Here is a 25,043-nt window from a genome sequence, read left to right as displayed (position 1 = left end):
TTCACACACCACAAGAGTAATGGTTATGACTCCCTTTGGTTCTTCATCAATTTAAATATTCAGAAATTCTTACCCATGAGTTACAAAGCTCTTGTGATTGCTTCCCCGAGATCCTCTGAAGAAAAACCTGCAGCAAATCACCTCCTCCTGCACAGAAACATCACCCAGCATTCCTTCCCTTCTGAGACATCGTTTGCCAAGAACAATGACCCGCATGTGATGTGAACTACCAAGTCTGCTGAACAGTCACCTCCTTTTCCTCTCCCCGTAAAAACCACTGAGAACAGCCTCTAGCCATTTCAGCAAATGGTAAAATCTACTGGTCTGCTTCAAAGGGCAGAAGATTTACCTTCCACCTCTTCCAGCTCCTCCCCTGCAACTCAAAAATGAACATGTCTGTACCACACACAGTTTCCTCCTCCAGTTTTCTCTCCCCTTTCCCACAGATACTATGACAGGGAAGTACTGTACAGACAGACAAATTTTGTACAACACTTTATTTACGCTGCTGAAGATTGGGAATGAGTTCTGGTGACAGTTCCTTTTGTGTTACTCAGGCTGAGGAAGTCAAAACTACACATTATTACAAGGTCACTGTCCCACAGAAGGAAGCACACAAACTCTCTGGAGTACTATCACTTTGTCCTGTTAAAATGCAATTCAAACTGCAAAGAGCAACACTCTTACAAAAACCAGGTGCCCTCCAGCTGCTGGTACATTTGCAACCCCTGTTATTTTCTAGTGGCAAAGAGCAGATAGCTTTTTCAAGTGATGCTGCAGTCAGATCAAGACTGCAGGTAAAAGGCAGTAGCACAGATATTCAAAACAGGCTACACACAGTTAGAGCAAAGCATGGAAAGTTCCATTTGGCACAGAGTGGAAAGTCAGAGCTTGTACTTCAAAACCAGAACGCAATTATATGATTGTAAAAAGTCAGCATTTGCAGAGAGGCAAGACAAGTTACCACAACCTTCTGTGGGAGAGGAAGGGAATCATTACAGACACATTCGCAAAAGTATCTTTTATAGTTCGATCTTAACAGAAACCAACATTTTTACTTAAACTCCCTTTTAAAAACAACCTGATGTTATTATACATTACAGTGTCAACTAATGACCTTACTTTACTACACTTATATACACATCAGTTCTCCTGAACCCCCGTGAAAGTGCGTGCACAACTGCATAGCTAACAGTCAGAAGAATCCTGCAATGTAAGGCTAGAGGCACAGCCAAATGGACCCCTTTATTGTATTTGGAAACCCTGATTTCCAAATTAAAGCACTTTCAGGGTAACTAGAAAACATACTTTTTCCAACCCTGCAGCCTTGGAGTGGTGAAAGAATGAGGTAAACATACTGCATAGGCTATATATTTAAATCCAAATCCCCAAAGTGTTTTGGCTTAATTATGAAATTATTGAAAACTGAACAGAGAGAAAAAATAGTAATAAAAACCTGGAAACAAATCTAGGCTGACACTAACAGCATATTAGACAAGAAATCATTTAGAAAGGGCATTTTCTACTGGGTTTTTTGTTTGTTTTTTAAGTTAACCAAACAAAAGCTAACAAACTGAATACAGCCTTGGTGCTTTTTCCATGGAGCTGTTTCTTCTAGAACTGCTCAAATTCAGTTCGTCTGCTTCAGTTAGTCTGAGCCAAGACTGGGCCCACACTGTCACAACACTCCAGAGAATTTCAGCCCTCCAGGCCATGCTGCAGCTTTTTTTGCCCCAGCCCAAGTCCTGGAGCAATGACCAAACTTTAAAATACAGGGCCTTTAGAACAGATAACCAGCGCTTAACGAGTGTCAGAGACCTCAACTGTCATTTTAAACCACTTGGAAACTAAATTATAATTAACAATAGTGACTTTTCTGATTATCATATTTTTATTTAAAATGTGTCTTTTGCAGGTTCACTTTTTTTTTAATATTCCCTTGCATCAGTGTTTAGTTCCCAGAAATCATTCCTGTCAGGCAATGCAGTTTTCTGAAAAGATAGTATCTTCCATCCTCACCACATTTTCAATAAACTCTGTAGAAGACAGTCAATGATCAGACTATGATAAAGTGCATATATTCCTTTCTGATACAGGCAACAAAACTGTGGACTAAAAAAATAAATCATACTCGAAATTGAAAACCACACCAAAAAAAACCACAGCGGCCCTTTACCACCCCACAATTAAGTTGCCCCACTGAGTACTGCCCAAAAATACTTTTTTTCAAGTGTCTGTTAGCTTAAAAAAAAAAAAAAAAAAAAAAAGGAACTTACAATGTTTAAAAAAATGGTTCCTTTTCAATTAGACTCTGAGAATCACAAATTTATGTAACCTTGAAAGCTACAGCTTCCTCAAGGCTGCCATAGCGCCTTGACAACTTTCAAGTAGTTTGTACTTCACCCTTTGGACCCAGGTTTCAAGCTTGCAAAAGCTTTGGAGTTCTTAAGGGAATGTGAAATTTCATTGAGAAAAGAAATAAAATGATAGTCCCTTTCTGACTTCTTGGACTCAAAAATAACTACAATGGTAAAGTGAGGTTCAGGGCGAGTCAGAAAGTAGGTGCTTTGGACTTTGTCATCATAGAAGTGCACAACCTTCTCCAAACTGTTGAGGTCAGAGGTTCTGTCAGTCATAATCATGATCACATTGGGCCAGTGCATAACAGGCCTGTCACTGGGCAGAGACACCACTGCAGGATACTGATCCACTCCTTTGGGGGCTTCCCTGTATGAATGGGGATGATGATAACCATGTCCCTGAAAACTCTCTGATCCACGATTGTCAAAAATTAAGGAAACATTGACAGCATCATACTTCCGGATGAAGCTGGAAATTTTCCCAAAGTAATCAGGGTTTGTTTTAGCAGTCAAAGTTTTCATTTCAGATGCTGTTGTCTGTCGACTAAGGGCCTCATGAAAGTAAAAACTAAACTTGGCAAGGAGAATGTTTTTGAGCTTCATCAGCCAGAGGAAGAGGTGTGGAGGCTGCACAGCCTTCTGAGACTGCCCTCCAAACAGGTGCTTCTTGGTCTCCCGCTGTTTCTCAAAAATTTGGCCCCAAGTCTGTAGCTTTGTGTGAGCACTGTGCAAGTTGACCAGGGATGGAAGGAATTTCCACTCTGAGATCTGAGCCTGAGCCTTTAAGAGGTGTGCAAGCACATCTACCTCCAGCTGGAAACTGCTTTCAAGAGGACTGAGGATTGGATGATGAAACCTAGAAAACATAACATTAGTCAAGACATGAGAACTGCTGTACGCAATGGTGAAATAATCAGATAGTATTTGCCAGTTAACAGACAAAAGATCAAACATCAAAGCAGAGCAAAGTGTAAACAAAAAATAATATTCTTAAAGAACAACTCTTTTTACATAATTAGGGTAAATATTTTCATGAACAAACAGCGCTTCACATCTGACAAAAAAAACACCTGTCAGACATTTCTCTATCAAAGTAACACCATTTCTTTTTAAATTCAGGTGATCTTGCTCCAATTTAAAATCACTGGCAGTAATATATGTCTTGATGGTTCTAGAATAGCAAGTAAGCCATTAAGTTAAATCAAAGGAATTATGTTATAAATTTATTGTTCGCATAGGGGAGCTATGAGGAAGCCAAGATGAGCTTGATTTTGCTTATTGGAACCATAATTAACTCCTTCTCACTTCTTCTTCCTGATGTTGAGAAAAAATACAGATGCAGTCTACCTCTCTTCCCATGATACTCAAATTATTTGCAAATTTATAACATCATCAATAACATACTTAATTGAAACAGTGAAAAAGTGTAACGTAAAATATATAACTTTAGAAAGAAGTGGCCTTTTCAGTAAATGTGTTCTCTCATTGGCATTTAGGATTCAGAGAGGTCTCTAATAAAGAACAATTAACAGTTCAAACACAAGATTTGATGAGGTTTCCGTTTAAGTAAAGACACATTTATCTTCTCACTTCAGAAAAATATCTTGGGTCTTATTATTGGTTTAAAACAACAAAAGTTTATACAGAATTTTTCCAACTTTTAAAACTAAAGCAGTGTCATTATTCCTGTCAGTTTCTAGATCACAATACCATCTGTTTTGGAAATAGTTTGTCCAAGACCAAACACTTCATTTTGTTGTAGACCAGAAGAGAGAATGAAAATGTCAGGCTTTTCATTCCCTCTCCACTATTCTTCCTTTGGCCTGTAAGAAATGTCTCTTTTATCACTGATCTGTAAGCATCTCTTTTTTTTTTTTTTTTTCTGAAGCCACAATTTGTATCTTGCAAGGATTTGTTATTAAGATGCAGGTCCAGATTTATTTGAAGAAAATTAAAAATTAAGAATATCATAAACCAGCTGATGCACCACATGGGGCAAACCAGCCTGGCTGGGTGACCAGGCATCTTCTGCACACAGCATATGTCAGCAGCCCTAAGGTGGACCTGTTATAGCAGAGATCCAGTGTTCACTGACCACTTTGGTGGGCTGAGAAGTCCACAGCATATTTACATTGCTTTGAACAAACAAGAGTACAAACACAAGTCAACAGAAAATAATTTCTAACAGTCAAAATGAAATCTCTCTAGTGGTTTTGGTATTCACCAGAAAAAGTTTTGTTGCTGTGTATTTTAAGAGGGTACAAAAACCATTATGCAACATTATTTGTTGCAATCCCATCAAACGACACACAGCACAGTGGTTTAAACACATTTGCAGTCAGATCAAGAAAGTTTTCTTCCATAACCCTAAAAAAACCTTATTAAGGCAGCACTGCCAAAGTCTCCTGGATTAACATTCTGATGTACAGCTTCCACTTCGCTTCACAGCTTTCCTAATGTCTCACTGTGCAGCAGGCTTTGCTAAACTGTTTTAATCAAAAAATACACACCTCAGCTACAGCTGAGAAGCTTGATATGGCTGCCAAGCAAACCAACGAGTTATGTACTAAGTGTAACTGCTGTAATTGAGTTTTATAATAAAGAAACATCCAACTGAGCTCAGTGTCATGTACAACAGACAAGTTTTTACACTATTTCATAAGCCAGAGTGTTAAAATCTTAAAAGCATATGGGAAATTTGATTTTTTCCTCCTAATCATTCCTGAAAGAAGAGGGATGGTAGTTTTGTTTTGCAGACTGTGAAGAACCCACATTTTATTTTTATTTCCTTCCAGAGATCACACATTCATGCACATATTACACAATGCTTACTAGATAAAAAAACATTAAACATTTAAAAATCGTTACATCAAAACAGGTGTTATAGATATTCATTTTATACTAAGCTTTTAAAGGATCCTGCTTCTGATGCTGCTTTAATTCTTTAAGATCTCACTCAAACCAAGAATTAAAAATTTCAGGAGAAATTACTTCTCTAGATGTATTCTAGAGAAAAATGGAAATGAAAATGTCAAGTACTGGCCATGCACAAGTCAGCAGCAAGTAGCAATAACAGTAACAAAATAGCCTTAAACTGTTCAAGAATTAATGGTATTTCAGATACAAACAATAAGTCGTATTAACTGTCAATTCTGCTATTCCTTTACCAGCAACCGGGTATTTCCTCTACGTTATCTGACCAGCTATTTTCACACATAAAGAAACCAAGGCCAGAACCTCTCTAGAAAATGCACATCCTGCCCAGCCTTAGCACAGCTGGCTGAAATGATGGCACACATCCTCAGCTACCAGTGAGGAATATATTGACAGAGGGGAAGAGGCTGGGTAAGGATGACTTTATTTAATCTTACACCTGTAAAGCAGAAATGCCTTGCAGCCAGTACATATCAACATAACACACCCCAGAAGCTGATCTGAGATATAAAGAAAGGAAGGACTAAAGAAATAGATCATTATACCTACTTTTTTCACAAATATTCTGTACATCACTCGGGAGTAGCACACTGCAGCTACTGAATTAGCTCTGACAGCGTCTTAGATTGTCTCTGTCGTAAAGACTGCTTGTTAACCCAAAGCAAGATCATCAGTATTTTTTTCCAGGGAGATAGTACTTTTTTCTTTTTTTTTTTTTAAGATGCTATAATGTAGTTATATAATATATATTATATAAACATATTATATAACATATAATGCCTTAGAAATACAAATGTGTACCTGTGAAATTTATTTAAGTAGCATAGTAAAACCTTTTGTATGCAGGTATAGTCTCCAATCAGTTCATCAAAGTAAGAATTTCAGTTCTCAGATTTTTACAGTGCTGTTGATTCAGCACATGCTCAGAACAGATGGCAGTTGTTAGTACAAGAGAAATCAACTTTAAAAAAAAAAACCACAAACAAAACATGCCAACAACAAAAACACCCAAAACATTAAACTTACTTCCATTTATTCCTTAAAGTTCTTAAAAGTTCCTTAAAATTCTTTAAAGTTTACCAAGGAAAATATATCTAAGTTTCAGGCTTTTATTGGACTAACAGCCAATTTTAAGTGATCAGAAGCCAAGAACTACAAAACATCACTACTAAGATTATACAGACTAGTTTTGATTTTCAAATTGCAGAATTACATAGCAATTTGCCAAAGGTATCCCTAAAAAAAATTAGTGAATCAGCTGCAGTGCTTCAATTTGGAATATCAGAAAGCAGCACTGAATTATTTTCATTTTTCCTACGTGAACACTATAAAAATCATAACTGAAAAAAATAAATACTCTATGAATACTCTCCCCAAAAGTCTTCTTAGACACTATTTCACTAACAAGGATTTAAGGAAATTCAACCACGTCTGACGGTTAACTCCCTACAATGGCTACCTTTCTGGTTTAAAATGAAGAGACAGAATTCAAGTGTGTTGACAAGCATTCAAAAATTCTCTTTTAAACTGCCATCACTTTCAAGGCACAGAAGCTGGAGGGTAGGATGGAAGTACCCATCCTACCCTCATATAGAAACATCCCAGGATTTTTGTAACAGTAACTATTAAATCTTAACTTCAAGAAACCATATTGACAAGGACCAAGGTCTCAGAGGTGCTCCTCCTACAGGCTCCAAGACCTCTGGAGAAAAGTGGTAACAAAGCACCATAAAGTCCCCACAGCTAGGCCAGATAGTTGTGGTGTACCTTTTAGATCTAAGCAGACATATATATTCTAGCCTAAAAATAAGATCATCACACAAGTATTTGCTTTATTTACATCACCTTTACTGAAGTCCACATGAAATTATGGCTTGTTTCCTCTCCCCTGCCAAAGAAAAAGTTCAAGAAGCCTTGCATCTTATAAAAGGACAATCACTCTTCCTCTCTCCTGAAAATGAACATGCTGAGCATTAAGGCATAGGGAGGAAGGCTCCTAGTACACCACGAGCAGACTCTCTGTTATTTTTCTTCTTTTGAAGAAACTTCATGCATCTCATGCTGCTGGCCAACACAGACTTCACACATGAATTCGTGAAGGGACTGTGCTGTTCAGCAGTCAAAGGACAGCAAAGTCTTTAGGTTTGCTTTGAACTCCAGCATCAGGTATTACAGATCACATGTCTGAGTATGTACTGCCAGCAAAGAAGCACTGACCTTGAACTGTATTTCTTTAAGATGGATTCCAAAATGTTTACCAGTTCCTCAGAGTTAATGAACTTTTGGGTGCTGAGCGTGTACATTTTTTCATAGAAGTCAGCAATTTCCATCCGAGCCTGAACAAAAAAACAGAGCTGTTCAGACAGGTGAGAAAGCAGCTCTTCCAAGTGAGGAGCTGTTCCTCCTAGTGCATTGTGACCCGTCGCCACCACCTTCTTCAGCTCATTATGCAGAGATGTGTAGATGGTTCGGATGGAGTCCTTTCGGCTGAAGAATGACTGACCACCTGTTCAGATAAATATGGAGGTATTACCAAAATCCAGGGATAGCAAAGATAGACAGCAACACTGTCTAAAATTCTTGTAATTATATATCTAGTTATTTCTAAGTATTGCTTAATTACAGTATTAGTTTTAACAAAGAAACAAAATTCAGTGTTTTATTCTGCAAGTTACTGAATTACAAAGCATATGCTCTGAAGCACTTTATGTAATTGCATGCAAGCTACACTTGTCCCACTTCATGTCTCAGCAAACAATGGCTGCTGCAAAACAGTAACTCCTTCAGGGCTGCCTCTGTCATGCCTGACCTTTAAGAAACCCAGGTTCAGTTAAATTTGCTACTATGACACATGACCTGGAAATACTGTTATCTATGGAAGTCAGAAGAATTAAGTCATCATGACTTAACAGATAAAATTTTAATAGCCTCCACTCCTATTAATAACTCTAGACATTTTCCAGAGAATACCCTTAAAAACCCTTCCTCAATCATGAAGCACTCAAATTCAGTAAGCAACCTTTAAATGGGAACCATGTGACATCTGTGTGTACAAATCAAATGTTTCTAGTCCCTATACAATCTCAGTATAAACCAGAATTCAAAGGGGAAAAAAATCACACTTTATCCCAGTGAGACCACAGTGCAGGTTAATCCATAACTAAAACTTGGAGGGTGAGAGGGAGAACAAGAAGTCATCTGTGCTCCTTTCTACCTGCTCAACGCTATGAGGAACTTAAAAAAGAAAAGAAGACAGGAGTAAAGAGTCAAAGTGAAAAATATTTAACTTTGACATTATGAAAAGACTGTACAAATGTACTAGCTTTATTTCATAGTTTCTATTTACAGAAAACCTAATGTGCCATTCTGGCAGTCAACAGCTGCAGCAGAGCAAAGACCACAGAACTGAGTCTGAATCTTTTAAAGATTCCAAATTTAGGTGCAACTTTGCTTATAAATTTTGTAATGCTGGATAGCTCTTTCCACATTCCTTTTACATATAGTGTTCAAAAATGACCATTGACATTTGAGGTAGAAAGGTAGAGAACTGGCTATCATAGTGAAACAGCTCCCACTGTAACACATAAGTAGTGCCCCAGACATAGGCAGGAGGAAGAATCATCTACTGCATTTGTTCATGAATAATAAACAAAACTTTGCCCCTTCTGTTGTCACCTTTATCCTTTCTCCAAGCACCAAATTCACTCTTTAAAGTCAGCCTTACAGACAGAGTTTTGGCTGTAAAGATCTTCTTACAAATAGTTCCAAGTCACCACTTAAATAACAAAGAAAGGCAAATTTTCTCCATAGTTTAACGTGCTATACATCAGACTCATATCCTTTGATCCATTTTCCATACCCATTTGCAGTTCAAAAAGAAAAGAAGCAGCTTTGCCCACAGGGTAGCATCATGAAAGCTCATCCTGTGCCACACTGAGATTTTTCTGTTTGTGTACTGACAAAACATGAAGCAGCTGAGATCGTTCGTGGCCAGAGTTCCCTGAGATCCTGCAGTACATGCATGGGTAATAACTCTTAGGATGTTATATCCATCCCCGAGTACTTACACATATACACCTCTAAGACACGGTGAAAAAGCTTTAACGCTTGGGTCACAAAGCTCAACTTTGCCTGAATCTCAGGCAGAGCATCTCAACACAGAAAACCTCAGCTCTTGGGAAGGGCGGGTAGGTACCCTACCGGCCAGTGAAGAGATGCATCGACTGGCACAACAGCCAGTGTGCCACCGCAGGGGACCTGTCCTCTCCTTCACTCATCGAGGGCAGCACAAGCGGCACAGCGGATTTCTCAGCGGGCGCACGGACACTCGCTAAGCCAGCCCTTGTCTTTCAGACACGCACGGACCCGCCGGGCCAGGGCCCCGGGGCCCCCGGCTGCGCGGCCCTGAGCGAACAGCGGCTGCCAGGCGAGCTCCCAGCCCCGCACCCGCGGAGCCCAGCGCGGGGCAGGCCCCCGGGCTGAGGCGGGCACGGGTTGGGAGAGCCGGTCCCTCCCTCCCCGGAGCGGTACCTAGCTTCTGTCCCAGGAAGGTCATGCTGTGATAGGCCTTCTCGGCCGCCGCCAGGTGCGCCAGCCCGGCCAGCAGCGCCAGCCAGCTGGACCCCGCGCTCTTGTTGGCCTCCCGCTCCTTCTCCACATTATCCTTGGCCTTGTCGTAGGAGAAGATGCCCAGGTGGGAGAAGAACGTCTCCAGCACGGCCTGCTCCACCGGCACTGGCGCTCCCAGCGGGATCGACTCCCCCATCCCGCCCGGCGCCTCCGCAGCGGCCGCGACTTCCGGGTCCGGCGCCCGCCCGCCCGCGCGAGGGAGCACGTGACCGGTGGGGCGGGGAGCGGCCGTCTCGGGGTCACGTGACGGGCCCGGGCTCGCGCTGCCGGCGGGCGGGGCAGCGGAAGCGGCGGGGAGCGCCGGGCCCGGGTCCGCGCGTTCCTGGGAGCGGGGCCCTGCCGGCCGCTCGCCGCCGGCCTGCGATTCATGGTGTCAGCGTAAAGCCAGACCCACTTTCCTGCTAAATTGATCTCTCAGTGTAAAACATCTAAACATCAGGGTCTGTCTGAGGCCCTTATTCCCACCTCTTTGACTCCCACAGGACCCTCCAGGTAGTCTGGGTTTAGTTCCTCCCTCCCTTACCACAGGGGAGAGACTGGATTGCCCACACTAATCCCATTTCTTTCAGTTCACGTTTCAGACAGAAGAGCTGCCTGAACCGATTCTCCGTGCAGGCGATGACTGAGCCAAGGGCCCAGGCCGTGTAAGGGGAGCTCGCTGTGGCCACACTGACTGGTCCCAGTTCTGCAGAACCACTACCTGCCCTTGCACCGAGACAGCACCTCCCCAGACTGACCGGCAGCTCTCCAGCTAACCCAGAAAGGATACATTCCGTTTCCTCTCTGCACAGTATTTCACTGCACTCTTAACAGCACCTGTAGCCGTTTTTAAGCTGACATCTGGACAAAACACAGCATCAGCTCTCTTAACCATGTGACCCATGTACTAATTTATGTAGCTGACTGCCTCTTCAGGAAACATCACTGAAAATGGGCACCAGATGCAAGCACCACCTTTAGGTTTGAAGCAGCCTTTTAAATAAACCTCAACTACACAGTGTCTGCAAGCTTCTTACTGTAAACAAAGTGGCCTAAGGATTTGGGCTTGGATATAAAAATTGTCATTATTTTCATTCCTTGACCTAATAAAAGTATACATCTGCCAAGCCCTTCATCACTTTTCTAGACACAGGCACCTCTGTACACGTCCTTGAGCTTATTCAGAGTGGTGTGTAACATGCACAAAAACGTTCCGGTTAGAACTAAAATTTTGACTTCAAATGCTTAACATTTGAAGCGGCTTAACTGAAGTTACGAGGACTTTATTTTTACAACTGTCAAGTCCGAGTTCTGCATGCACCAGAAGCTGCCTTCTTCCTGAACTCAACTGTTCACTTAATATGCCCAAGGGACAAAAACGGATGTAGGATTTTACAGCTGCTTGACAACAGACTTCTCTGACCTGGGAAGTTGGTTATTAAAATTCCACTTATTGATGTGATATTTCGGTAATTTAAGTCAGCACCTGAAACACTCACCTATTAAGGCAATCACAGCTGTGAACAGTAGGCTGCCAATGGTTTACAGAAAATTAAAGAGTAGGAAGGAGGACTCCTAGAAAACCAGAACAGTCTCCAAAAGACAACTGGAAGTGAAAGGTTCCAATAAGACCTTTATTGCAACACGGAGTTGACAACATGTTTTTGTATTTAATAGAAAGTATTTGGTCTCTTGGTGGTGAAACGTGGTTTGTGCTGGCGACGCAGAACTCTGTGCGGCAGCGGGAACTTGATTTTAGAATCCTGCAAGAAAAATATTTCTATGTTAATTGAGCTATCAGATGAACAACACAAAATAGCTTGGAATAAACAGCCAAGCTGTACTGAGTGACTAACTTATGTTTAGAAAAATAGTCCATCCACAAATTAAGATATACTTTACAGGACTTAACAAATTACTTAATTTTGCATTCTGTATTTTTCAAAATCATGCTAGTCAGAGGCATGTTTTCTGCACCGTAACACGTATTAGTTTTGTGACTTTCTTCCAAATATCTGCAGCAGCAGAAATTTTGATAATATCATATACCATAATCATGAACACATGCACCCAAGTTTGGTTCCTGCCCTTTTTTTGGCTGCACAGCAAACCTGTACCATTCAGGAGAGATCCCCTCATCCAGCAGCCACTGCAGGGTTGGCTCACTTACATGGAACTGCTTGACTGCTGGTCTGCGGCACTTGCTGGCAGCAATTTCCTCAACCTTCATGATCTGGATAGAGTGAGCACGGGCACGATGACGAGCTCCCATATCACGGTCTAGAACAACAGAACTCATTAAAAATAAATGACATTTTCAGTTCAAGAATCTTATACCCTTTTCTTCAAGAAATGTTCATAGTGCCATCTACGACTTTTAAAATTACTGATCAGCTGTAATTAAAATCGCTGTTTCTATTATGTAAAGTGATGGCACAAATCACAAAACCAACAAGCAGCAGCAAATTCTTCCTGCAAGTTCTAAGTATGCTCCACAACAGGAAGAGCCATCTTAGTCTTGTCCAATTTCAAAAAGTACAGATGGACACAAGTAATATAGCTCGGACTACTTACTCTCTTGCAAGAGAAAAAAACAAACTGTGATTTAGAATCAACACTGAAATATGATCACTGGAAAGACACCTTCAAAACACCTTCCCTTCCAAAAGAAAGGTGTAAGTAAAAGTAGGACCTGAGGATTACTTTTTATTGAAACTGATCAGAAATAGAACCACAAATTGATGTTCATCCCACACAATCAGGCTTTCAGGACAGAAGGAAGCACCTGTACTTAGGCTACCTGAAAAAGCCTCTATTCAGCATTGCCAATCACTGGCTTCAAATCACATCCACAGCTAGTTACATGAGACATGCCTGTTGAAATACTACTGTGTTTCCCATGAAAATATAACACACCTATTAAAAACTTACCTGACACACCTATTCTTGAACATAAAAGTACCAGTCATTGTATCATGAAAAATAAGGTTCCCGGGTCTCTTAAGCAATCCTTCAGTATGTTCATTAACAGGGATTATTGTACATTAATGTAGAACCTTCAATTTCACTTTCAACAGCACTTCAGCTTTTGAAAGGCGACAAGATACCTTTAATATTTGCACACATGACAAGAATATCATTATTAAGAACAATATTCTTTGGGTTTTTATGTGCAATCTGTAGTGCTTATAGCACTTTGGAGACAAGTATCAACAGCTCAAGTACTTCACAAAACAGACTGAAATCAGAACAACCATTAATTCTCCCTGAAATGAGGTGATGAGATCCTGGAATAACAATACAAAAATCCTGTGATTTTTTTTTCTTTACTTGCTCAATAAAGGACAGATGCCAGTATATTCTGTATGATCTCTGAAATATTCTCTTTACAAGACTTGGAAAGATCTATTCAATTATCTTACAAGAGCACAGTGCAGGAAATGCATACAGCACCTGGAAAGTCATGAAATTCTCAGTTTGTATATCAAAACTCATTACTAGAATTGTAGAAAGACACATCAAAAAGAAGTGGAACTATTTTCCAGTCAGAGAAACTGTATAAAGAGAGGTAACAAGTCAGATACCACATGCATAATAGAGAAACATCTACAGAATATCTGGCAACCCCCTCCTTTAATTTTCCAATATTTCAGTTATTTTACCATGGATTAAGTCAGCATGCTTTATGCCCAGTTTGAGAATTAATATTCTGCTTGTATAGTGATCCTACTATTTTACACCTCAAATGGTTGCATATACTTACAGCACTGAGTGACAGCACCCGCAGTGGTCAAATCTCTGTACTCCCTGTACATGTTGTGGGTTCCACTACGAGAATCATAGCGCAACCAAATACCAAAATTTTTTACCCGCAGAGGGGACTTCTCATACACCTGGAATTACACAAGAACATGGAAGTGGTTAGACATGATGTACTACCACCATCTTACAATTTTAAGAATAAATATTTCACTGCTCTAACAAAACTAATGTTTTAAGTCTTACCATCAAAAAAAAAGTCTTTGCTCTCTTTCCCCTTACCAACATAGCTAGATTTATGTCTTGGTATTTTAGAGGACAAAGGAAAATACAAGATTTAAGCTCAAGAGAGAGTTTTTGAAGTACCAAGGTAGAAGAGTGTAAGCATACAAACACCCACTTTCCCAGGGTTATGAATGTCTAAATGAGTCTTAAAAGGCATATTGCACTATGCACCAAGTCTAAGAATGAGAGAGCCACACATAGCTCATAATTTTGAATCTATTTCTATTCACTTTACAGGGCATATACCACTACTTCAAAAACTAAACTTGTCACTCCTTTTCATATCAACTTAAAGACGAATGGATTTCAACCTCACACCCGTAACTGCGATTCCTGTAAAATCCTTCCACATACACCTGCTAGAATTCCATAAGAAATTCCCACGTTTTCAGGTTTTTAATCCTTCACCTGGCCACAGTACACAATCTCTCCAGAAGACTTCTTCATCTTCTTCAGCTGAGAAACGAAGTACCAGAACCGGGACTTGGCGACGACATGGTTCGGAGCGAAGATGCGCATACGGTACAGAGGCGGGGTCGTGCATTTCGGCGTGGGCAGGCAGCGCCCCACCACCTTGTACTCCCGTAGCTGCAGGGACATGAAAAGCAGACGGCCCGCAGTGAGTGAGCCGCGGAGCCACTCCCGCGCCCGCACCGCATCCGCGGCTCCTCAAAGGAGCAACGCGACGAGAGGAACTCCATCCAGAAGCGGAGAGAGCCCCTTCCGCCAGACGGGTCCATCTCCCCGTGGATCTCCCCGCGGTGCCGCCCACCGATCTAGGCCCGCACCTGGCGAGAGCGGCACCGCCGCCATGTTAGCCGCTCGCCGCCGCCTCACGGGCCGGGAGGCGCCGTTCGGACACGCACGGGCTACTTTCGAGCGCTACAACCCGCCACCGACGCCCTCCTGACGGCCACCTCGGCCGCACTCCCGGCCCCCGCTGCGCCCGCCGGGCCCCGGCCCGTACTCACGGTGCCCGACGCCTTCATGGCGCTCCTCCGCCGCGGCCCGCAGGAAAGGAAAGGGACGGCCGCGTGCGCCGCCGCCTGACGTCAGTCACCCAGCCCCGCCCCCGGCGATTGGCTGAGAGCGGAGCGTGATTGGAGCACGCAGCTGTCAGTCTCCGTGTGCGGCCCTGGCTTCCGGGCTGGCGGCGCCGCGTGGTCCGGCCCGAGCGGCGCCGTTCTGCCACGTGACCTGCAGGCAGCCGGGCTCCGGCCCTCTATTCCCATCGCTGAGGCCATGGGCCTGCTTGGTCCCGATACAAAGAGACCTGTCTGTGCGTGACTCCCGTCTCCCGCCCGCCCTGCTGGCATCGGGGCGAAGGACGTGGCAGGGAGGCTCCAGGCGGGGGCACCGCAATCCCGCCGGGGCGGTAGCCGGGAGCGGAGAGCTATGGGGGGAACCTCTCTCGCTCATCCTCCTTTGTGAGAGCGAGGTCACTGGCTACCGGCCCTGGGGTTCGTTCCCACGCATTCAGTTCCATGGGAGGCCTCTCTTTTGCGGCTGGTCCCGCCGGCTGCTCGTTCCCCCTTGCACCGTGAGCGGACAGCGGCTCTCCAGGCAGGACAAGCAAGTCTTGAGCTCTGGGCGCCTCACGCCTTTTGAGAGCTGCGCTGCCGCAGTCACGGGATAAAAGTGGGTTTTGCCTTGAAAGATACTGTAACAGCAGCGCGGCTGGGACGGGTTTGTAATGCAGTTGCTGAGCTTTACGCCGCTTTGAAGTCTGGCCTGGCGGCCACGCGGGCGTGTGGTGACGCCAACCCCCGCAGACGGCGCTGCGTTGCAGAGCCCTGTGCGCAGGAGCCCAGTGCCACATGTGCAGACACAGCTGGATCGCTCCTCACGGACGAGCCCACGCCAGCCCAAGCCCTGCCCTGTGCGCGCTCCCAAGCAGGTCGTTCCGGCCGCTACTGCGGAGCTCGCACCGGCGGCCCAGCCCCGCCTAGCCGCCGCTGACACAGCACCATTTCCAGACACAGTTCGGGGGTGGGCCGGGACTGCTCTAGTTTATTCCGCCGGTGCGATAGGTTTTACAGCGGTGCTGGCGGTCCTGAGCGAGGGCAGGACTACGGCTCCCAGGCCGCCCTGCGGCCGGCACATTCCAGCGTGCCCCGCGGCCGGCCGGCTTGGCGGAGAGGGGCGGTCCTGCTTCTCTCCTCCTCCTCCCGCCGCCAGCCGAGGCGGCGCGGCCCGGCCCGCTCCGCTCCCTGTGCTCGTGGCGGCTGCGGAGCCGTGGGGGTGGGCGGGAGCCGGCGGCGATGGAGCACTGACCGGGAAGGTACCGGTGGGGGGGCGCGGGCAGAACGCGACACGCGGAGCGGGTGACTCAGCCTGGGGGGAAGGGGCAATGTGGGATGAGCTGGCGGCGCCTGCGGGCTCCCGCGAGTCCCCCGGCCGGTTCCCTCAGCCCGGGGCCGCCTCCCCAGCAGCCGAGAGGCTCCGGGGAAGGGGGGTGGGAGGCTCCGCCGCGTCCGCCTGGCCCCGCTGCTGGGGAACAGCGGGGGCTGCAGCCGGCCGGGCCCTGCCGGTCCCGCCCTGCGGGTGCCACGAAAAATATCTGTGTTCTTCTCTGCTGATACACGCTGTAATCTGCGGTGCGCTTCTGCTCGCGGGAGCTGCCGCCTCGGTGGCTGTCCATCCGCTATGGTTCCGGTGGGGGAAGGAAGAAATCGTAGGACGGCAGCATGAGGGGAGGGAGGGACCTCCCCGCACCTCCATATTCCGCTGGTGGCGGCGTGGTGGGAGCGGTGGTTCCCCGCCGTGGGTGGTGGGGCTGGGTCACTCCCGGCGGCCCGGGACGGCGCTGGGGAGGTTTAAGGACGAGCCGACGGCTGTGCCGCGGAGCTGGGCGCGGGGAGCTCTGAATTCCCGAGCGGAGCAGTGCGGGCTCTTCCCAGCAACAGGAGACCGGGCTCTGACCGAGTCTGGGGCGAGGGCAAGGAGGCCTTGCTCCTTACTGGGAATTCCTGACAGTAAAATTGTGCCTGAAACTAAGACCTAATGTCAGTTCTAGAAAGAAAAACTTTTCTAGTCCAGTTGAAAAGTTGTCCAAGTAGCAGTAGTTACACAGCTGTTGGCTTTAACCGCGTGTTAGGTCATTGTAAAGGGTCTAGAGGCCAAAGAGGCTGTAAATATGCCCAAGGTTTGCAGCAAGCAAAACCACAAAACAAACTGTAAATGATGAATTTTAATGTCTTTGTTTTATTAGAGAGAAAACTTGAGGAAATTCAAATGAGGCACACCACTGGCTCCCCCTGTGTTATCACATCTTAAAATGACTGCTGAACATGAAGCTTTTTATAATTGCTGATTGTTCCCGTGCTTAGCATCTGTAGTTAAAATGCTTTGAATGCTTTCATTATTGGGGTATATCTGGATCGAAGTTGCACACTTTGACCACGTTTGTATTGTTAATTGATCAGTCTTCTCCACTTAAAGTGGGTTGACTTTTTTTTTTCCTTCTTCTTTCCACTATGAAAACAATCATTACTATTAAATGCATTTTTAAGTATTTAGTAGGGGAAAGGGAGTAAATTATTTTGATGAGACATACTTGTATGACTTCCTGGTAAGGAACTGCATCCTTCTAAATACTGTATGATGAGTTTGCTACCTGACATGGTGTACTGCTTAACAAAAAATAATCTCTAAGTAAATAAGGCAATGCTTTTTGCACGGCTGCATATTAACTATTAATGCTATCAATTTTTTTTATAAATCAGCCTTGCTTTAATGACATACTTGATGCTACAGCTAAGTGCATTTTGCAGTGGGTTTTGTGAATTATTAGTATTATTAAAAACCACTGCTTAGTTTTGCTTTTGAAGTGTAACTGGCTGGTTAAATAGATTTGTGGTAGAAAAATTACCTGCTTAAGTTAAACCATGAGAAGTGAAAAGCTATTTTATTTGTTTTCTTAAGAGGTTCATTGAAATATTTGATGTCATTGATTGTCTTTTAGAGTTGTCTAGTAAAGATGAAACTGAGAAAAGGCTATATGATAGAAGCTGAAATTTTAAATACACTCATGAGACATTTAGAAAATTAGTAGAACTGATTTGCGTTGCTGTTGGCAATAACAAGTAAAAAGAATACGTTTGAGTCGTGTCTTTTTATTAGCAAAATTTGTCACCCAGGTATAAATCACCTGCCCAGAAAATAGTAATGTACTGATATCAGCAGGTAAATATGCAAGAAAAATGCCTCTGTATATTAAATAGTTGAGTAACTCCGGACCAGTCCCTAATCAAAAGATGCAATTAAAAATTATTTTTTTTTCATTTTCCCTGGAGTATTTTACCTTTTTTTAATCTGGCTCTTCTGGATGTTGATTATGGGGAAAGCAGATTGGGGGCTGGGAATGCAGAGGGAGAAGACTCAGCACAGCAAGTGTAATCCCTGAAGATTCTGCCCCTGAGGGGGATCACTGTGACTAAGGCAGTCTGTGAGGCTTCTTTTGCCAGGAGTCATCGCTTTGTTCCAGACTTTCTGGTTTCCATACTGCCAAAACCTGCAAATTTTTTTTTGTATGAACTCAATTTTACTTATTAAATTGCTTTTCATTATGTGCTTTGGCACAGTGTATTCTGTCTTGCCTTTTCTACAAAAGTCTGCTACCACGTTAAATGTTGAGCTCTCCTTTTCAGTTCTGCTTGCTGTTGCTTGTCACTGCGCCACTTTTCTTCCCGTGGGGGAGGGTGAACAGTAGAGTGTGCAGGAGACACAATACTAAGAAATTAGAAGTTCTACCTATGGTTATGTAGGCAGCTTCAAACCACAGCTCCTTTGTAATTTCATATCTTCCTCTTGTCTCTTCCTTTCCCCTACCTCCTACATACTTATGTAACAAGGCCTGATTTTGGGCCTAATTAACTATGTTACCATGGGGGGGGGGGGTGGGGAGGAGGGGCAGAGATCTGAAGGATAGATGGATTTTTGTCCTCTTGTTATTTAACAGCATCCTAGTATTTGACAGTGAAGTTTTATTTTTTTTTAATTCTCTGTGTTTTACTAGAGCATTGCAGAACAGCCTATAGAGGCAAGCCATTTTTAGAACATTTGTCTGGCTCACTTGTTAATTTTACACTGAATTTTCTAAATAAAAATCATTGCTAGTAAATCAGCACCCATCAGTAGGAAGAGAAAACTTTTGTTAACAACTCAGTGTGGTATATTTTGTGGTTAACTTCTAAGACACTTGTATTTGCTTGCTATAGAAGAAGGACTCCCAATGACTTTGCCCCTACAATGGGAAATACTTCATAAGTTGGTGTATGAAGCATCTTATGTATATTGGAGTTGAGTATATTTTTTTTTTTTTTTTTTTTTTTTTTGTAGTTAGGTTTGTGGTAGGGAAAAAAAACAGCTGTCTTTCATTTAAGGAGTAGATTTATGCCTATGTCATATCTTGGTGAAACTTCTGCATGCTTGAAATTTGAATTTAAGCCTTTCAGCTGAATACTATACGTAATGCCATCTTTCTGCTAACTAATTTGTCTTTTCAAGAGAACTGCAGTATATGGAGGCTTTAAAGTTTCCTTATTCAGTATGAAATACAGTACGGTGACAAGTTGATTAAAGGACTTAGAATTCTGATATCTGTCTTGGAAGTGTGTGCATTCATGGAGTACATTATTTGAGGTTTGAGGGACAACTTTCGTGATTGTTGCTGTCCTGGTTTTAATTTTTCTTATTCTGCTGAGCAAATAAAATTTCTCTATTTGCAGATGATCGTATTTTCCCCTCTAGAAGAAGTGGGCAAAGCAGTTAGGAACAGGAAACAACGAATATAGCAGTAGAGATGGATGAACAAGCCCTTTTAGGGCTCAACCCAAATGCTGATGCAGACTTCAGACAAAGAGTATGTAATTAATTTCCTCTTCTCTCTAATAGCTAGAGGTAGTATTGCAGTGCAAAAACCCCATGTTTTCTTGGGCTGGGAGAGTTTGTTGAGTTTTTTTTGTGAGCCAATGCATAAGGTTTGTGGTGGCAAGTACAAAACAAAGTCATGTTGCAAACATGTAAGCTGAGGGGTGGTATTATCAATTCTGTTACACTTCAGTTCAATTGCACTTAAAATGCATAGAATTTATTTTTCTGGACTCTGTTTCTGTTTTTTCAGTTCTTTGTACTTGTTGCTCAACTCTGTTCGTAGATTCTCATAGAATGAAATTCAGCCACCGAAAACAATTTGCTTGAAATTAGCATGTTGATTCTTGGATGTTTTTTAACTATAATTTTAATGGATTGCCTAGGTTTAGTGTCTTTTTTATGAAATGTGTGGGTTTAATTGTACTGAAGCTTGTGTTAGTGTAAAATAGGTTAAGAAAGTAATCATGATATGTGGGTAACATTTACTGCATAAGAGATGCTTTTATGAAAATACATTATTCATATAACTATTTATTGAGTAATTATCTCTGCTGATTACCATGTTAATTTAACTGTCTGCAAGATAACTTCTAGTAAAGTCTTTCAGGAATGAGGATGTTAATGCCGTGGTTTTGTGTTTGTAGAACAAATCCTAGAATGTTTGAAACAGTTACAAATGTGGTTTGATTTGATTTTCTAAGTAGCCTGTTAAATATGTTGGTTCTGTGTATTTGTCCTTTTTAAAAGGATGAATATAGCTAATCTTTAGTTATCTGTCAATACAATATCACTAAAATTGGAAGGTTTTAGATTTGACCTTTTAACTGTGTAGTCTGCCCAGTTTTGAAATATTTCATAGCAGAAGGGGACCTACCTATTCCACTATTGTGTAAGATGCAACATAAGGAAAGTATCAAACCATTTCTAGTAAAACAATACTTTAAGTAAAGTATCATGAAGTATCACTAGTACTAACCACAGAAAGTGAATTCTTATTTTAGAACTTCATTCTGAATAATTACTTTGGGAGATGACTTTGGTAAATGAAAACCTTTATGAAATAAAGCAAAAAGCAGCCTCTAAAAATATCCAACAGCGAAACCTGCCCCTTGAAATACATGCATTCATAGAACTGAAATAATGTTGTTAATCTAATCTCTTCTTCAAAACTTGCTGTACTACTCTGTATTACAGGTCACACTGAGCCTTAAAGCAATTAAATCAAATTAACTGTTGTCAAAAGCTGTTTAGAAGTCCTGATAAGTAACGTGATTATTTAAAATTTGGTAGAGGTTTCATTGATTTCTGTAGAAGATTCATAAACTGACAGTTTTCCAGATGGTCAGTGTTTGGTTGTTTTTTGAGCTTGAGGTGTTGAATATGAGCAAAGTAGTGCAACAAAAATAGTAAGTTGTTTTCAGTGAAAAATCTAAATTACCACTTCTTTAGAATTTGTGGAAGGAATTTTAACTTGGATGTGAACTTCCACTTATATGGAAAGGCCCTGAGCAAGCTGCTTTAGTCAACTGTCTAGTCTAGTCTGAGGAAATTCCATCTAACGTCAACGCATTTGGTTCTTTGAATTCTGTATTCAAGTAACAAAAATCTTTGTATTGAATATGAAGTGGAAATGGGTACTTATATTGGCATTTGGAAAAAACCTGCTCAGTGTTAAGTTGATTAGGGAGCCACTGGAATGTATCCAAATAGAGTTTTTTTTAAGAAGAGCTGTTTAAATAAAAGGGCAAGTGTGAATGATATGTATTGTTGCATGTTTTGTTCTTTTTAAAGTGAGACTTACCTTGATTTTTGCAGGCACTAGCCTACTTTGAGCAGCTCAAGATATCTCAGGATGCTTGGCAAGTCTGTGCAGAAGCATTAGCTCAGAGTATATACAGGTAATGTAACTAATAATTTCTTATTTTCATTAGTAATATGTGTGGCTCTGCTGTGCAGCATAATAGGCAAACTAGATTGTTGAAAGTTAATATGGTCTTCATACTATTTTTAGAATCATAGTTGATCTGTGGCCTCTCTGTAATGGTTTTCACAGAAGAGCAATATTAAACTCTATTAATTTAGTAGCATGAAGACTGGTGGTTTTTGAAATTCAGGGGGACAAGAAGTGGCTGACAGTTGCCCACTGTGAGACTATAGACTTCGGTGATCTCATAAGTAGTTCCTTGCCCCTGTTCTATGGAGTAGGTGATCCCATTTTTCAAGATGCAGAGTATGTAATCACTACTACTTTTGCACATAGCTGTGTATTTACATCAAAACCACTAGATGGTCACTGTTTTATGGAATAATTCAATTTGGAAGGAAATGGAAGGGTGCATACCTCCTGAATAACAGCAGTAGTTTATAGTGAATGCTTTTTTGTACGTGTTTTATCAAAACTACTGACTCCATCAGAAGGTGCAGTAATCAAAACTATGTAAGATTGGAAATTAGAATCTTTAAAAAATACATTATGCTTGTTGCAAGTTTTAGATTGTAAGGTAAAAAAGTCGTGTGGGTAACAGAGCACGTGGAATGTCTATGCTTAATCTATACTTCAGTTTGTCTTTACCTTTGATTTTTAAGATGTACAGTACAACTTGCACTTAGTGTAGTAGTGGGCCTCAAACATACTATTGAAGCCTGATAGATTTTTGTAAGGGCAGGATACAGTAGGTATTGTAGTTTTGTTTGTTCAATACTGGAATCAAACAACAACAAATAGGTGACTATAGAATAAAAGACTAGTATCAAACATAAATATTAACAGTTGATAATTTCTACCAGATTAACTGCTTTACTATTTGTCATTTTTGCTTTAAAGTAACTGTAGCCGCAGGTTTGTTTTTTTTTCTGGTGCCAAAGGGACAATCTGATTGTAATATTTGAGGAATTTTTTTCTTCACAGAAATGTGTACCATATTGTTTTCAGTAACAAAATTTTCTTTTCTAGTGATGATCACATCAAGTTCTTCTGCTTTCAAGTTCTGGAACATCAAGTTAAGTTCAAGTGAGTAATTTTTGTTGGCACCATCCCTATACATCCATTTAATTCCCTTTTTATTCTGCTTGCAAATAAACTTAAAATGGTATCTGTTTCCTGGTTCTGTTTGATGAGGTGTCTGTAGTTTGGTGCAGAGAGCTGTCTTGTATTTCTTTACCTTTTCCTTGGAGAGGTTTTGAGCAGCATGCTCTGCTCTCAGCTAGTCTAACATCTGTGTATGGCCCAATGCAGGCCCAGTTAGCAAGGACTGTTTGAAACTTAACTATTCCTGTCTGCACATTCAGGCCTTACTCTGTACTCTCACCAGTTTTTGCAGCCACACTCTGTAGAGAGTCCTGGACTTTAGACAGAGCCCCATTCATTCAATAAACATAGCAGAGATGTTGAGAAAGAAGTCTTTTCACTGAGTGGTGGTTTCATAAAACCACAATTCTAGGGAAAAGTACTTGTTAATACTATGAATGTCATCGTACAGAACTATATTTTTTCCTCACTTTGGGCTCCCTTGGTCTGGAATTGAGCATCATGGAGTCTTTGAATATCATCGTGACTGCTTGTAATACACTGAACAGGTCAGGAGTTTAGATAGGAATAAGATGTACTTTGTGACTGATTTTTACAGTTTGGTATGAGTGCAAATGTTAGAGACTAATTACCTTATTTTACCTGACTGTCCTCTTTTCTCTGCTTGTTTCATCCCTGTCACCGTTTCCTTCAGTATGTTTTCTTTCTTGTTTCCTACTGCTTATTTTCTTTAAACATTTTCAGTGGGGTGGGTTTTTTATGTCTTTAGTGAACAGTTGGCTGTGACAGGAACACTGGAGTCCTATTCAGTCATTCCTGTTAAGGACTCTATAAGCCTATAGCTAACTCTCTTTGCAGTAGAGTATTCTCAGTTTCACTAGTCCTGGCAGAGGTATGGCTGGTATTTGAGGTGAGCTGGATATAATGTCACAATTTGCCAGGACTATATGTAATGACATAAAGCAAAATTACTTCCTTGGGTTTTTTTGACGTAAGTCTGATAGTAAATGTAGTGTAGGTTAGATCAGTGAAGGACTTCTTGTACTTAATAGTGATAGTCTTCTATGTGTAGTAAACAAGTTCAAGCATATACAGATGTCTCTTCCTTCTTCCTTTGGCCTATGGTCAAATGTGTATTTTTATCAGGGTCATAAGTCCTGTCCCTAATAGAGCACCTGTCCTGCAAAATTGCAAGCTTCTACTCCAATTTAGAAGGCAGTAATGCCTCAAGATGTGCTCTATTACTATGGGTAAAATGTTTTTTATTATTTTTGCCTTTTTTAAAGTTAAAATTTTAGCATGCAAATAGTTTTGTAAATTGCTGTCCTAGAAACTTTTCATTTATGTTAATGTGGAGGTTTATATTCTATATAAAAGAGTTTTTTCTTTGCTGAGTGTTGGTGCTTGTCATGAAGCACAGTTGTATTTTGACCTCAATGTTTTTTGTTTCAGATATTCTGAGCTTACTGAAGTCCAGCAGCAGCTAATTAGGGAAACACTCATAACATGGCTGCAAGCACAGGTATGTATGTCCTTCACAGCAGTGTTACATGTTAAGCTTTTAGGCTAACACAAGACATTGGGTGTGGACTAAATGTTTCATCTGTTGTTTGTGTTTAAAGATGGCTTCCTGCAGATATTTGGTTCCTGATTGTTAAAGGTTTGAGAAATTTTTTAAATCAAGTGTTGTAAAGAAGTCCATGCCTGAACTTATTACTAAATATGTAATTCTTGTATTAGATAATGAATGTGGTTTAATCAATTGTAAATCAAGGTATAAGATAAGGTGTATTAAAATTTCCCCTTGAGAGAGGTATAATACAGACTCCTGATGTTCCTGGGTGTCTAGAGGAGGAGCAGGCCTGCTAATTCTTTTTCTAAGATCCTACTGAGTGAACTCCTATCTGCTTAGAATCTGCTGGCAGATGCTTATCACTCCTCTGTTAGTATCATGACAGAGTGTGGCCTATTCTTGCTTGTGGAATTAGTTACTGTAGCCAAACTTGTAGTATCAGCCCCACCCAGGAGTTTGCAGTCAGCAGAACCATCCACTGGTTTGTCCATACCTGCCATTATATAGCTGTCATTCCACTTCTGCGCTGAAAATTAACATAGTTGCTGTGTAGAAAGTTTAACAGTAGGAAATGGAATATAATAGAGTTTAAAATACAGTTTTTACTGTTTAAAAAGAACAG

At 41.8% G+C, this 25,043-nt stretch overlaps 3 protein-coding genes, 1 long non-coding RNA gene and 1 other non-coding gene across 18 annotated transcripts in view; 2 read left to right on the top strand and 3 right to left on the bottom strand.

The window, feature by feature from the left end:
- Window positions 1-482: 482 nt before the first annotated feature.
- Window positions 483-10,119, bottom strand: KICS2 (KICSTOR subunit 2). 2 transcript variants are annotated; one of them, XM_023931532.2, is made up of 4 exons: window positions 9,825-10,101; window positions 7,727-7,800; window positions 7,512-7,648; window positions 483-3,216 (listed from the first exon to the last, which is right to left on the bottom strand). In XM_023931532.2, exons 1-4 carry the CDS (start codon window positions 10,057-10,059, stop codon window positions 2,400-2,402), a joined length of 1,263 nt encoding a protein of 420 aa, XP_023787300.2. In that variant the 5' UTR covers window positions 10,060-10,101; the 3' UTR covers window positions 483-2,399. The 2 variants fall into 2 exon arrangements, with proteins under 2 accessions (XP_023787300.2, XP_023787291.2); XM_023931523.2 differs by having other exon boundaries at window positions 7,512-7,800; window positions 9,825-10,119.
- Window positions 10,120-10,185: 66 nt separating this feature from the next.
- On the top strand, window positions 10,186-11,037 carry LOC111945336 (uncharacterized). The gene is made up of 2 exons (XR_002871603.2): window positions 10,186-10,415; window positions 10,493-11,037. It is a non-coding gene; the product is annotated as an uncharacterized LOC111945336 (long non-coding RNA).
- A 478-nt stretch (window positions 11,038-11,515) lies between these two features.
- On the bottom strand, window positions 11,516-15,008 carry RPL18A (ribosomal protein L18a). The gene is made up of 5 exons (XM_086884563.1): window positions 14,918-15,008; window positions 14,355-14,534; window positions 13,666-13,795; window positions 12,073-12,182; window positions 11,516-11,665 (listed from the first exon to the last, which is right to left on the bottom strand). Exons 1-5 carry the CDS (start codon window positions 14,933-14,935, stop codon window positions 11,573-11,575), a joined length of 531 nt encoding a protein of 176 aa, XP_086740689.1. The 5' UTR covers window positions 14,936-15,008; the 3' UTR covers window positions 11,516-11,572.
- On the bottom strand, window positions 12,948-13,079 carry LOC111945337 (small nucleolar RNA SNORA68). Its single transcript, XR_002871604.1, has one exon. It is a non-coding gene; the product is annotated as a small nucleolar RNA SNORA68 (small nucleolar RNA).
- Window positions 15,009-15,061: 53 nt separating the features above from the next.
- XPOT (exportin for tRNA) overlaps window positions 15,062-25,043 on the top strand; it is a 27,974-nt gene continuing 17,992 nt past the window's right edge. For 2 of the 13 annotated variants that reach the window (XR_015285550.1, XM_086884557.1), the window contains exons 1-6: window positions 16,278-16,543; window positions 19,166-19,246; window positions 19,676-19,809; window positions 21,636-21,718; window positions 22,774-22,830; window positions 24,301-24,370. Coding sequence is in view for 9 of the 13 variants with exons in the window: in XM_086884557.1 (XP_086740683.1) it covers window positions 19,750-19,809; window positions 21,636-21,718; window positions 22,774-22,830; window positions 24,301-24,370 (270 nt within the window). In the remaining 4 variants the exon portion in view is untranslated. Of the gene's footprint in view, window positions 16,228-16,268; window positions 16,544-16,635; window positions 18,132-19,165; window positions 19,247-19,675; window positions 19,810-21,635; window positions 21,719-22,773; window positions 22,831-24,300; window positions 24,371-25,043 lie in introns of those variants that run through there. The other 11 variants (XR_015285548.1, XM_086884552.1, XM_086884559.1 and 8 more) reach the window with 10 other exon arrangements.

Source organism: Cyanistes caeruleus, chromosome 4 (assembly GCF_971803275.1).
Source record: "Cyanistes caeruleus chromosome 4, bCyaCae1.hap1.1, whole genome shotgun sequence".
NCBI classification, from domain to species: Eukaryota; Metazoa; Chordata; class Aves; order Passeriformes; family Paridae; genus Cyanistes; species Cyanistes caeruleus.
The sequence above is the reverse complement of the archived record's forward strand: the minus strand, read 5'-3'. Positions and strand labels throughout refer to the sequence as shown.